General features: G+C 38.1%; 1 protein-coding gene across 9 annotated transcripts in view; it reads right to left on the bottom strand.

The window, feature by feature from the left end:
* Positions 1–1,314: 1,314 nt before the first annotated feature.
* The window catches only part of fam135a (family with sequence similarity 135 member A), a 62,634-nt gene continuing 49,472 nt past the window's right edge, over positions 1,315–14,476 (bottom strand). For 8 of the 9 annotated variants that reach the window (XM_060864436.1, XM_060864434.1, XM_060864439.1 and 5 more), the window contains 8 exons: positions 12,573–14,436; positions 9,603–9,763; positions 4,543–4,634; positions 4,328–4,425; positions 3,924–4,075; positions 3,023–3,133; positions 2,802–2,915; positions 1,315–2,302 (listed from right to left, as the gene is read on the bottom strand). In XM_060864436.1, coding sequence (XP_060720419.1) covers positions 2,097–2,302; positions 2,802–2,915; positions 3,023–3,133; positions 3,924–4,075; positions 4,328–4,425; positions 4,543–4,634; positions 9,603–9,763; positions 12,573–14,436 — 2,798 coding nt within the window. In that variant the 3' untranslated portion in view covers positions 1,315–2,096. The remainder of the gene's footprint in view (positions 2,303–2,801; positions 2,916–3,022; positions 3,134–3,923; positions 4,076–4,327; positions 4,426–4,542; positions 4,635–9,602; positions 9,764–12,572; positions 14,437–14,476) is intronic. The other variant, XM_060864443.1, reaches the window with a different exon arrangement.

Raw genomic sequence — 14,476 nt, 5'->3', positions numbered from 1 at the left:
TATTTAGGGCGGATAGTTTTCCTGACACAACCTTCCCATTTTTATCCGGGCTTGGGAGACACTTAACTCTTCAGTGGCCGAGTTGGTGCACTGACCGAGAATTGAACCCCACTCGTGACAACGACCAACTGGGGGTGTTTAATGTGAGCTGTCATGTTTTACATTATTTTTACTTAAAATCAGTTAAAAAGCTTCTTTTCAAGATTTCTCACCAAAGTTAAAAAACAACTGTTAGAGCATGTCAGATGTGCTCATATACTGTATAAAGGCTGCACGACAAACCGCTTTCCTGAAGGCCTATGGCACTGAGATTTGCGGAAACACATTTTCAGTGCCTAAGACACACCTTTGCGTATGCATGTAGGGATTCACTGAAAATACAGGTTGTTACATCATATTTCATGAAACTGATCATTCCACACGCAAATTAACACTTCATGCTTTTCTAATTTTTTACCAACATATTGGTTTTTGATGTAAACTATCATTTTCAGGGTTCCCACTCTTTTTCAGAGATCATTTTCCAGGACTTTTCAAATTTAGCAAAAAAAGACAATGATCACAGATTCACGGCCTAAAGTAATATGTTCTTCTCTCCAGAAGTCTTAAAAACAACGTACACTTTAGGGCTATTACTTAACTATACTTTTAAAGACAATTTGTCATGTGAATGAAATATCAACATTTATAAAATAAAAAGACTGCACATATTAATACCCTTTCCTTTCTCAGGTCAATGCCGTCATGCATGCTTTAGTTTGCTGTGCATTCCCCTTGCACATGATATTCAGATTAACAAGGTTAATATAACCTGTTTACCCGTCACCATTTGCTGAAAACATTCGAGCACTTAAACCATTCCTAGCGCCTGAAACCGCCAACACAAGACAGCGTCATCCGTCACAGCGAGATTAAACAGCATAACAAAAAAACGTCAAAACTCAGCGTCCCTGAACAGAGCGCTTTCTGTTACTAACGTTAATTGTTTCCACCAGTTGTAAACTGTTCTTTAAATGATCAACAACATTTAAAAATAATAATTATCCAGGACAAGATTTTTTCCAGGACAGTTTATGTTTTCTCTCATTTTCCATGTGTTTTCCAGGACTGGAACATTGGTCATTAATTTTCCAGGATTTCCAGGTTTTCCAGGACGCGTGGGAACCCTGCTTTTATATTGTTTTCCATAAAAGCATGAAAGTAAAAAACGAAAAAGGAACACTGCATGGTCATTCCAGTGCACCTTCCAAAGATTATAAATGGTTAAAAAGTAAAAGATACAAAATTTTTCATTAGATTTATTTAATGATGTTTAGGTCCATTATAGAAAAAAATTGTGAATAATAAAAATGACATTTATTTTACATTTCTTGCATACAATATCTTGCTTATAAACACAAATTAGCACCTGATAATAAATTAAAGTTTTCTTGAACACAAACATAAAATAATACAAGAATTTCTTATACTCAACTTAAACAAATTTAATGTGGAAAATTGAAATTTTTAAAAGAATCAACATGCTGTTTACTTTTATCCAACACCAGGTTGGGACATATGGGAACATATGTTGTGCATGACACTGCAACAGCTAAAAAGACATAAAACAAAGTATAAGGCTGTTCCGACAAAATGCATGTACATAAATGAATACTAAAAAGTAATCTAATGCAGTTTGGATAGCAAATACTCCCGACTGAATTTGTGTTCTGTTAAACATGAGTATTCACAACAAAGGAGGCCCTTCATTAAGCTATACTAAGTATGATAAATTCATTTAGTTTAATTTCCAGTTCAGAATCAACAAGGTTTTATTTAAACAAATTTGAACGTTCTTCCCCATTAGACAAATGTTTAACTTAAATAACACTGATACACGTTGTAAAGTTACTATTTTTGTAATGAAAAGAATAGTGAAAATAATAACTTTTAAAAATGCCAATACAAAAATTTTTAATTATGAACACTATACTTAAGATGAGCTAAAGAACAATTAAATATTTAGAAGAAAATATAGGCCATTGAAAAGTGACGGGCCCTTGAGAATGTCTGTTTCGACGTTGGGAGGTATTTGTGCCATCTTCCGGCCTAACCAGCTACTGAAAAAACTTTAGTCCAGCTACCAAGAAGAACTTCTCCAGGAATATTTCAGAATCCAGAACAGCAATGTGGGCTGCCCGACCTATTAAAGAGTTGGCTGTGTTGGGCAGGGCATGAACAACGTTGTATCGAACCAGGTTACAGTCTTTGTTCTGGAGCACAGGTATTAATAAGTTCTCAATCATCTCAGCATACACTGGCCCTGGGGATAAAAATATGTTAACATAGATTACTTAATTAGTTTGAACTTTCTAATGTATAACATTCATTCATTCATTCATTCATTTTCTACCGCTTATCCGAACTACCTCGGGTCACGGGGAGCCTGTGCCTATCTCAGGCGTCATCGGGCATCAAGGCAGGATACACCCTGGACGGAGTGCCAACCCATCACAGGGCACACACACACACTCTCATTCACTCACACACTCACACACTACGGACAATTTTCCAGAGATGCCAATCAACCTACCATGCATGTCTTTGGACCGGTGGAGGAAACCGGAGTACCCGGAGGAAACCCCCGAGACACGGGGAGAACATGCAAACTCCACACACACAAGGTGGAGGCGGGAATCGAACCCCGACCCTGGAGGTGTGAGGCGAACGTGCTAACCACTAAGCCACCGTGCCCCCCTCCAATGTATAACAAACAAACAAAAAAAATTCTTAAAAGATAAGAGAAAAAATGCTGGCCTTACCCATCTGTTTATCTTTTAAGGCTGTTTTGCACATCTCAATGCGAGCAGAGTGATAGGGCACATAACGGTCCTGCAGAGAGCCCACCAGCACCACATTTCTAAAAAACTGAAGACCTAGCCAAAATGTACAGTAAGTTTACAAAAACAAACAAAAAAACAACAGCAGCAACAAAACCCACCACATACTCTGATTGCCTCAATGACCAAGGAGTATTACTAACCATCTTTCTTGCTTAGCTTGTAGAGAAATGTCTGCCGTGGGTCTGAGTGATCACGACAAGTCAGCTGCAATAGTGAGCCAGACTTCTTCCATTTTTGCATGAACCACAGTCCTAAATGAAGCACTCATCAAATTAAGGACAAGCTTTGTAGTTTAATAATAATTTACAAGGAAGTCATAATAAAACAATGATCATTTCATAATATATTATAAACCTAATTGGTGAAATGTCTTTTAGACCACGTTCACACTGCAGGTAAAAGTGGCCCAAATCTGATTTATTTGGGGTCAAGTGACCAGGTCAGACTTCTTCAGGAGTAGTGTGAACACTCAAATCTAGCCCAGATCTGATTTTTTTCAAATCAGATTCAGACCACTTCCATATGTGGTCCTGAATCAGACCCAAATCTGATTTTTTCCAATGTGGCCGCAGTGTGAACAACCGAGGCGGATTTGATGCGACTTTTACGTCAATCTACATCGACGTTCGTCACAATTATGCGCCGGCGAGTACGCACACAAACGTGACTACGCCTACAAAATGGATCAAATCATCAAAAGTTGCCCTCGACATCCGAAAATTTTCAAAACACTGCGTCTCTGTGCTGCCATTACACAAACATTTAGAAAGAAAAGTGAAAATTCTTACTTCCTCCATAACCTCGCCAACTTTAGCACAACGGCGTGCTGCGTGTGACGTCATTGTTATTGTTCGTTTGCGCATGCGGGTCAGTTCGAAACAGCAAACAGTTCACACCGGTATCTGATATAGGCCACATTTTAAAAGGTAATGTGAACAGCCAAACAAAAAAATCTGATCTGATCAAAATATCCGAATTGAGCATTAAGACTTGCAGTGTGAACGGGGCTTTAGTGTACTTATGGTCAAGGTGTAGTAGTACCAGTATTGACGAGAGCTGAGCTGTTGTAGAGAGTGCCAAGATGTGGTCCAGACAGTGAAAGGAAGGTATGAAGTTTGTTAAGATAGACCTTAAACTTCTGCCTTGTCAACACAGATCGCACTATCAGATTTCCCAGAGAATGACCCACAAAGCTGGAAAACAATCATAATAATTAGTTAATCTTAATTATAACTTATCAATTAGACTCAGCATAAAATGCTCCTATCTACAGACTGTTAGACAAGCCTTTGGAAAGTGAAACCTTTCTTTGTGAACATCAAATATTTGTCAAGTTATGGCTGTTACTACAAACAAGGTGTGAAAAATATTTCAATGCAGTAACAATGAAACAGTAACCTGCAGTGATGTTGTCATTGTTCTGTCTCATCTTTAAAAAAAATTACCTTATTTTAGAAACTGAGAGATTGTAGATTTGTATATATTGTACAATTTCATCCAAAAGTCGGTCAGTCATAGAATCAAAGTCAGCAAAAGTGTCATTCTGAGGTGGTAAAAGGCAAAAAAAAAAAGACAAGACATTTTACTTTCTATACAATTTATATATATATATATATATATAAAAAAAAACATTTGACTCTGAAGAAAAATGGTTAGTTACCTGGTTACGCTCTGACATCAAAAACTCTATACGAGATCCAGGCAAGCCCAGTTCTAGGTAGGTCTTCACCAACCTTAAATCTGCACTGTTACCTGTTGTTTGAGTGGAGGGAAAGAATTAAATTTTTTTTTAATTGTTAACTGGAAAGGCGTTTTCAAAATATGTACAAAAGATGTATGGCAAAGTTTGAAAAATCTGACTAACTATGTTGACAGCAGAATTATATTAATTATTATTGTCAAATGTAGCACCCCGGCACTACATTTGACAATAAATTCAAAGCAACCAGTCAGATGCAATGAACTCATTATAGTCATTATATTACTTTTCAAGTTCTGTTTATTTTGAACTTCTAAGCAGGTACAAACATGTGTAATGTTATATAACATGATGTAAAATGATGTTTAAAAAACTATCACTTAATCAATTCAATTTTATTTCAAATTTATTACATTTTATTAGTGCTTTTGAAATTGAAGGTTGTCTCAAAGGAGCTTTACAGAAATATAAATGACAAAATTTTAAAATTCAATATACATTTAGCACTAATGAGCAAGCTTAAGCCAATGGTGACAAGGAAAACTCTCTAGACAATATGAGGTCCTTGAGAGATACCGGACTCAAAAGGGAACTCATGCTCATCTGGGTGACACCAGAGAGTGTTATTATAATGTCTCTTCTACAACTGTATATATTTAAATGAGTTTGTGCAACCAAGAGCTCATTAGCAAAGTATAGGTCAGCATTTTCATTCATTTATCATCGATCATTATAACACAAATTGCTCGGTGCAATCTTGCTTGTTGCACAACTAACGGCATCAACGACTAACTAAAGTTACGGCATCTTAATCACATCTTCAAGAAGCAAGGACATAATAAAAGCATCAGTCATCATCCTTCCATTTACATATGTATTATGGCTCTAAAAAAGTTAAAAGTATAAAAGGGAAAGTATATACATTTTTCTAGATGGAGCCATAAACAATAATTCTTTACTTTTCCTTTGTTTCCAATTATGAATACACTTTAAACAGCCACATCTAGGAAACAAAGCTTAATAATGCAGTGAAATAATTATTTGATCCCCTGCTGAATTTGTAAGTTTACCCCCTTACAAAGAAATTAAAGGTCTAGAATTTTTATGGTAGGTTTATTTTAACACAGAGAGAGACAAAATATAAACAAACAAAAAAGAATTGTGACCCCCCACAGACCACCCACGGTTATGTGCCCATGAGGCACTCAAATAAGTCCTGTCCCTTTAGGAAAGCACTCCTAATCTCAACTTATGTTATGTGTATAAAAGACACCTGTCAAAAAATCAATCTCTTCCATTCAAACCTCTCCACAACCATAGGCAGGACCAAAGAGCTGTCAAAGAACGTCAGGGACAAGATTGTAGACCTGCACAAGACTGAAATAGGGTACAAGGCCATCAGGAAGAAGCTTGGTGAGAAAGAGACCACTGTTCACCCTCACTCTGGAGCTCCATGCAAGAAAGGTGAAAGATCAGCCTAGAATTACACGAGAGGAGCATGTTAATGATCTGAAGAGAGCTGGGACCACAGTCACCAAGAAATCTATTAGTAACACACTTCGCCGTAATGGATTGAGATGCCTGCAAGGTCCCCCTGCTTAAGAAAGCACATGTACAGGCTCGTATGAAGTTTGCCAATGAACACCTGAATGATTCTGAGAAGGCTTGGGAGAATGTGATGATGTCAGTTGAGAACAAATTTTAGCTCTTTGGCATCAACTTGTTTCACCATGTTTTGGAGGCAGAAAAATGCTGAATATAACCCTGACAACACCACTGCCAAACATGGGAGGTGGAAACATCAAGTCAAATCAAGTCAAGAAGCTTTTATTGCCATTTCAACCATATGTAGCTGTTGCAGTACACAGTGAAATGAGACAACGTTTCTCCAGGATCATGGTGCTACATAAAACAAAGACAGGGCTAAGGACTTAACTACAGTAAGTAGTCCTAGCGACATACTATTATAGGGCCATTTCTCTGCTAAAGGTACAGATAGACTTTAAAACATTTAAGGGGCCAATAAATGAGGCCATTTACTATAGAATTTAGGATGAGAACCTCCTAGCCTCAGCCAGAACACTGAAAATGGGTTGTGGATGAGTCTTTCAGCATGACAATAACCCAAAACATATTGCCAAGGCAACATAGAAGTGGCTCAAGAAGAAGCACATCCTGGAGTAGCCTAGCCAGTCTCCGGACATTAATCCCATAGAACATTTATGGAATGATCTGAAACTTCTAGTTGCCAAGCGAAAGCTTCAAATCCATTAGGATTTGGAGAGTATCTGTAAAATACTCTATAAACCACTGCTCCAATTTTGCTGTCCAATTTAAGATCTGCTTCCATTTTAAGCCAAGTTTAGTTATCAAGGGTCTAACATATGATGCCAAGGGACCCAGGTCAACAGGAGGAGACTTACAGAAGCCACTTGGACCAAACATCACCATCTCTGTCTTGTTGTAAATGTATAAAGTTAAACTAGTTAAAATGTATGAAGTTCAATACCATCCAACCATAATTTCATCAATACAATCAAGATGATGAGAAATAAATAAAACCTGCCTTTTGCTTTACCAGTAGGTATACCTGGGTGTCATTTGCATAGCAGTGGAAGGAAATCCCGTAGCCTGAGGATGGATCCCAGGAGAAGAAAATAATGTGAAAAAAAGTAATGGCCCCAGAACCGAGCTCTGTGGAACCCCAAAGGAAAAAGGAGCAGTGGAGGATTCAAAACCAGCAAGACCCACAGAAAAAGTTATATTTCTTAAATAGGAATTAAACCACTCTAAAACAGGGCCAAGAATACCCACAAGTTGATGAGATATTAAAATGTAGTGGTCGACTGTGTCAAAAGCAGCAGTTAAGTCTAGTAGGATGAGAATCACAAAATCACCGGCACCAGACGCAATGAGGATGTCATTAAAGACCCTTAACAAACCTGACTCTGTACTATACAGCAGTGTTTTAAAACTGGACTGAAAAACCTCCAGGATGTCGTGTATATCCAAAAAGATTTAAATTGTGTGTATACAATTTTTTCTAAAACCTTAGAAAGGAAGTGCAGCCTGGGGATAGGCCTGAAATTAGGCATGAGGAAGATGGTGACATGGGCCGATTTCCCAAATGGTATACGTACAGTAATTGTGCCTTAAACTGTCCTTGTGTTTATCAGTGATCAGTTTGAGTGATCCATTTTCCTCTTGCGACACAGGTGATATTATAGAAAAGGTTTTGCACTGTGTGTTTGAGGATGGTGATGTTAAAGTCATCCGTCACAATGAGCATTGCGAGTTTGATAAAGAGTATCTCTCATAAAGCAGTGTTCGTGTCTGCCTGAGGTGGATAAATAGCTCTGACTATGGCCAAGCAAAATTCCCAAGGAAGGTAGAAAGGAAGACATTTGATAGTCAAGAGCTCCAGGTTGGGTGAGCAAGAGCTTGAAAAAGGTACAATGCCCATGCTGTTGTTTACCAGCAAACACACTCCAACACTCCTTGACTTCCCCTACTCCATCATTCTATCCATGTGGTAAACCGAGAAAAACTCGTCCGGTTGAATGGCTTGGTCCAGAACCGCTGGGTTCAACCATGTCTCAGTAAAGCAAAGGAAGTGCAGTCTCTCTGGACCTAAAGTTGTCGAGCTTGTTCTCCAGAGACTAGACATTGGCTAACAGAATGCTAAGCAGGGGGAGCACAGTGTGCATGTTCCCTTAGCCTGTTCCTGACGCTTGTTTCCCTCGTGACTTTTGCTTCGGGTCGAATCCTTTGTTACTACTCAGGATTTCTGAAGAGTATTTATTTTGGTCATATGTGATGATGAGCGTGATGTGAAGAAAACATTAAAGGGTTAAAGTGTATGCAAGTGCAGAAAATAAAAAATAAAAACGAACACATTTTCAGCCCACCTCATTGGCACAAACTTGGATCATCATGTCGAATCAGACCAGTTTGCAGGTCAAGAAAATCAGTTAATCATACACAGCCTGTGAATAATTACTTAGATAAACCAGCGATTATTAAAAATTCATAGCAGATTAGCGGACAAGATGTAGCACAGCAACTTTTAACTCAAGGTCATATCCTATACAGGAAAACATCAATTTGCACTTAACTTTGATCTGTGTTTATGGTCAAGCTCAAATTTTGCATACCTCCCAACTAAGCAGAATTTGTGCTACTCAGATTAATTTCATCTGAGATAAATAATAAGAAGAGGAATCAGAGAGACCATCAGAGAGTCTTTGTCATTCTTTTCATTCAAAAAGAATGCAAACAAAATGGCTTGTAGCGAGCCAAACCTGTGGGCACTAATTCTTGCTGTGTGTATTTATATATTTATAATTATTTTACATGAACTGTATTTGCTAATTATAATGTGTTGTATGTAATTTTATTTTGTGATTTTATAATTGTGATTATTTTTAAGGTTGCCCTTTGCACATCTGGCAGGAGGACTGCCGATGAAAATTAGCACTTTTCAGCTAACTCGGGTACATTTCCATTATTGTAATGTTAATTAATGTACATTGTCCTCTTTTAAATAAAATAAATAAATAAATAAATAAATAAATAAAGAAAGAAAGAAAGAAAGAAAGGGGAAAAAAAGCTACTGCTGCAGGGTTCTAGCACTTGGATTCAATGTTGTACCTTATCTAGAGTCAAGGTAAACGATTTTCCTTTACTTACTCAAGAAAACGCATTTTTGATTAATAATATGCTCACTTTTGCAATTAAATCTTGATTCCGATTAATTCAATACTATATTACATAAGTTTTACCACATGGCTCTTTCTATTTTGACATTCAGCTGCTTTACTTCTATCACTGTGCAATAACTACTTGCAATTTTTGTTTTAACTAACGTTTTATGGCAGTCTTAAATTTCTGGCTGGAGCATTTGTAGATTCACCTTTTTGTGTAGGACCCCAACAACAGTTCAAGCTCAAAGCCCTCACTACCTCACTAAGTCTGCCCCTGACTACAGAACTTAAAACATGCATTTATGAGCCTGTCCTCACCATCTAGGCCATGGACGCACACAATGAGATGAACACCCTCATCACAGACCTCATCCTCATCCAGGCTAAAATATGGCACAGTTGAAGCAAACTCAGACACTTCACTGTACAGGCATCCTGGCAGATTAATCTTCTTCAGCTCCTCTCTTGCCTGCGCAAATCTAAAAATACATCATTTATAAATATATACACACATACACACATAGCATAACATAACATGCATACATATATAGTTGTGCTCAGAAAAGACGTGGACCATTTTTTTTAAAGAAAACATGAGTGAGAAAGCAAAGCAAATGTATTTTATTTCTTATAGTAATCAAATTAATTTGTAAATCATAACAGAATTCTTCATTTTCTCAGGTGGTATAGCTGCCCATTCTTCCTGGCAAAATGCATCCAGTTATATGATATATATTCCTGATTTTTTATAAATGTTATTGAAAAGTTTTTTTTTTTAACACTGTGTTTGATTGATCTGATCGCAGCCTTTACTATTGCATGAGGAGAATAGGCAGTCTTAAATTATGCCACATCCTTGTTGCTATGGTATAATTAATTGTGTATTCATTGTGTATTCATTTATGACTATTGCTGTCTGAGTTTTAAATGTCTGCATCTATTTGTGAATATTAGGTATAATAAGTATAACGTTCCAAATGATTCCTATTTCTTCCTAACGTTGGTCATTGTTTATTTTATGTCCAAAAATAAACAGTGATTAAAAAATAAAGTCTGACTTTGAATTTGTTAAGTGTGTTAATGAAACTTTGTTGATTGACAGGTTTTATCAGGTCCGCGGCACTATGAAAGTACCTCCCCGGATCCCTCATAAAATAGAGACTAGTCTTCTTCATCCCACAAGTAAGTTCTCTTCAACACATTTATATTTCTGTGCCATTTAGTTTTAAGTGTAAATCTCATTCTGAAACACTCCAATTGGCCATGATCTTAAAACCACTGACTGGTGAATTAAATAACCACGATTGTCTTTTTTACAGTGGCTCCTGTTAAGGGGTGGGTATATTAGATGAGAGAAAAGTATCAGAACACACACTGCATTATAGCTTGCTCTGTATGGGGCTGCGTAGCCACAGACATGTTAGATTGCCCATGCTGTCCCCTGTCCACCCCCCAGAAGCACTTACAGTGCATATGAAAGCATCAGAACTGGGCCATGGAGCAATGGAGGAAAGTGGTCTTATCTGATTAGAATAGATTAGAGCTAAATGGATGTAAAATTCTAATGATAAATAGTTGCCATTTAAACTGAAGTGCATATAAGGTATGTTTACAATAAATTACGAATATAAATATTCAACAATGGGGGATGATTATACAGGGGAGTGGATGTCTCTCTCTCCCTCCCTCTCTTCTCTGAGAGAGAAAGAGAGAGAGAGAGAGAGACAGAGAGAGAGAGAGTGAGAGATACACATACAACTACACAGTGGTGTAAAAAAGTTTTTGATTTTTATTTTTTTGCACGTTTGTCACACTTGATTGTCACACTTGATTTATTTTTTTGCACGTTTGTCACACTTTAATGTTTCAGATAATCAAACAAATTTAAATATTAGTCAACACAACATGCAGTTTTTAAATAAAGGTTTTTATTATTAAGGGAAAACAAAATCCAAACCTACATGGTGAAATAGTACCACACCCCCCCCCGTTTAATAAATCACTTAAATAAGACCCGACGAAGTGAAGTAGACCAAAAGATCCTCAAAAGCTACACATCATGCCGAGATCCAAAGAAATACAGGAACAAATGAGAAAGTAAGTAATTGAGATCTATCAGTATGGAAAAGATTATAAAGCCATTTCTAAAGCTTTGGGACTCCAGTGAAATACAGTGAGAGCGATTATCCACAAATGCAGAAATAATAGAACAGTGGTGAACCTTTCCAGGAGTGGCTTGCCGACCAAAATTACCCCAAGACCGCAGTGACAACTCATCCAAGATGTCACAAAAGACCTCTCAATCATCTAAAGAACTGCTGGCCTCACTTGCCTCAGTTAAGGTCAGTGTTCAAGACTCCACCATAAGAAAGAGACAAAAATGGGGCAAAAATGGCCTGCGTGGCAGAGTTCCAAGACGAAAACCGCTGCTGAGCAAAAAGAACATAAAGGCTCATCTCAGGTTTGCAAGAAAACATCATGATGATCCCCAAGACTTTTGGGAAAATACTCTGTGGACTGATGAGACAAAAGTTGAACTTTTTGGAAGGTGTGTGTATCATTACATCTGGGATAAAAGTAACACTGCATTTAAAAAAAAAAAGAACATCATACCAACAGTAAAACATGATGGTGGTAGTGTGATGATCTGGGGCTGTTTTGCTGCTTCAGGACCTGGAAGACTTGCTGTGATAAATGGAACCATGATCCAAAAACACACCAGCAAGTCCACCTCTGAATGGCTAAATAAAAACAAAAAGTCCTGACCTGAAAGGCGGTTCAGCTAGAAAACCCTTCAATGTGCCTGAATTACAACAATTCTGCAAAGACGAGTGGACCAAAAGTCCTCCACAGCGCTGTAACAGAGTCAGTGCAAGTTATCACAAACGTTAATTGCAGTTCTTGCTGCTGAGGGTGGTCCAAGCAGTTATTAGGTTGGGGGACAAGCACCTTTTCACACAGGGCCATGTAGGTTTGGATTTTGTTTTCCCATAATAATAATAATAATAACAATAATAATAATAACAATAATAATAATAACCTTCATTTAAAAACTGCATGTTGTATTTACTTGTGTTATCTTTGACTAATATTTCAATTTGTTTGATGATCTGAAACATTAAAGTGTGACAAACATGCACAAAAAAAAATAAAAAATCAGGAAGGGGGCAAACACATTTTCACACCACTGTATATAATCACACAGAAAACAACAATAGTTTAGCCTAAAAACATATAACCTTCATTTTTATTATTAAATGACATATATGAAAATTAAAAAAAACTCACGCTTTCATCTGGGCAGGAGGGGAGCTCTCATACCACTGCCTAATTATACAGGTACACAGTGGCTTAGGTGGTGGCTTTTGAAGGTAGGTCCTGGGGAAATGAATATTCTTGAGGTGCTCCAAATAAGGGCATGCAGCTTCTGAGGTCCTGCTGGCATTCCCATCACCACTTCTTTCTTTCAATTCTGGCAAACCATTGACAGAGACTGACTTATCGTTCTCCTCATAGTAGCCATTTTCTATCATCTCATGGTTTAGCTTTTCTTCTTCTTCTTCTTCTTCTTCTTCTTCTTCAGTGGCTTGGACACCTCTCTGGATGCCCGGCATAACAGCTGGTGTTTCCTCAGGGCTTATCTCAGAAATATCAGCGCTGGAGAATGAACCAAAATAATTCTCTACTAAACCTTTTTTTACCAGGTCTGTACTACTAGTGGCTGACATACTAGACTGTGCTGCTGTTTGCATATCAATGCCAATGTCCAGCCCTACATCTTCCCCAACAGGGGTTCCAAGCCTAGCAGACTCAGATATCTGGTGAGAAGCAAAAGCTTTGCAAACGGAAAGAACAACAGAAGCCTCGTCACTGTGAAACACTGGATCATTAACGTGTACAGGGGAGACTTCTTGGTGAACTAAGGACCTCGTTGGGCTGGTAGCCTGAAAAGAGACACTGATATCAGTTCTATCAGAGAAAACCAAGTTTTGTTCCTGCAAAATGACACTGGAAATTCGATACGGAACCTCAGCATCCATCTCATCATCTAAAGGAAGCGAGTTTATGGAGGTTAGAGAAGACTGTATCCCACTCACATCACAAGTACTCTCTGGGTTTGTCCCCTCTGCTCCATTAGGCCCTTTTGTAACCGTAGTGAGATGACATTGTTTGAGGGCAAATCTAGGGCCCTTTGTAGTGGTCTGTTTAACCTGTTGTGAAGCCAAGTCTTGATTCACTTCAGCAAAACTGGAAACAGTCTGAGGACCTGGTACTAGTAATGTGGTAGAAATAGGCTCACTCTCAATACCTGAATCTGAGAGTCTTGATGCCGCTTGGGGTAAACAATAACTCCTCAGTGTGATGGCACAATCTAACCCCACATCCATGATCTCTCTGTTACCACAATTCTCTCTATGTTGGGGCATAGAGCCACAGCAATCTTTTTGTGTAATCTCCGAAATGCTTCCTCCTGTTAGTGTTGGATGACTTGGGCTTGAAAATAAGACAGTGACCTTATCGCCCTGGTAAGGGCTTTTATTACTAGTTTTGACCGCAGTATGTGCAAGCCCATCAGGTATGACCATAATATTGGATTCCTCTGTGACGGTTTCAGTACATCCCAGTTCTTGTGAACTTGGCTGATTTGTAAAACTCTCACTTTGAATGATGGTGTTAGCATGGCTGTTATGCACAAGTTCTATAGGGAAAGTTCTACTGACATTAGGATTCATGTATGCTGTGGAGCTGTCCAGATTCACGTATTTGGACATAAACTTGCCGCCGGGATCTCCAAGCAAATATTCTTGTTTCTCTTTCTGACTGCAGTGAAAGTCCACTTTTGACTTGTCATCTGGTTCATCATGAAGGACCTTCAGGTTCTTGAAGCCTGTCAAAATCACAGAGTCCTTTGAGCACTGTCTGATAAGTTTTTTACAGTTCTCAGTCTTGATATTCTTCCTCAGTTTGATGGATTTAGATTTGGATTTTATTGGAGGAGCATTCTCCTGGGGCCAGTTATTGACTACAGAAGCTTGACTGAGTTCTGGGTAAGGACTGAGAGAACCTATTTCTTTCAAAACAGGCTTATCTGGTTTAATAGGCCCAGAGCCACTCCTGGGGATGGGCAGGCCAAGCCAATGGCCATCATGATCTTTGGGAAGAGACCATAAATAAATTAATCACGTTTCAAT

The sequence above is a fragment of the Tachysurus vachellii genome, chromosome 2 (genome assembly GCF_030014155.1).
Source record: "Tachysurus vachellii isolate PV-2020 chromosome 2, HZAU_Pvac_v1, whole genome shotgun sequence".
Taxonomy (NCBI): domain Eukaryota; kingdom Metazoa; phylum Chordata; class Actinopteri; order Siluriformes; family Bagridae; genus Tachysurus; species Tachysurus vachellii.
The sequence above is the reverse complement of the archived record's forward strand: the minus strand, read 5'-3'. Positions and strand labels throughout refer to the sequence as shown.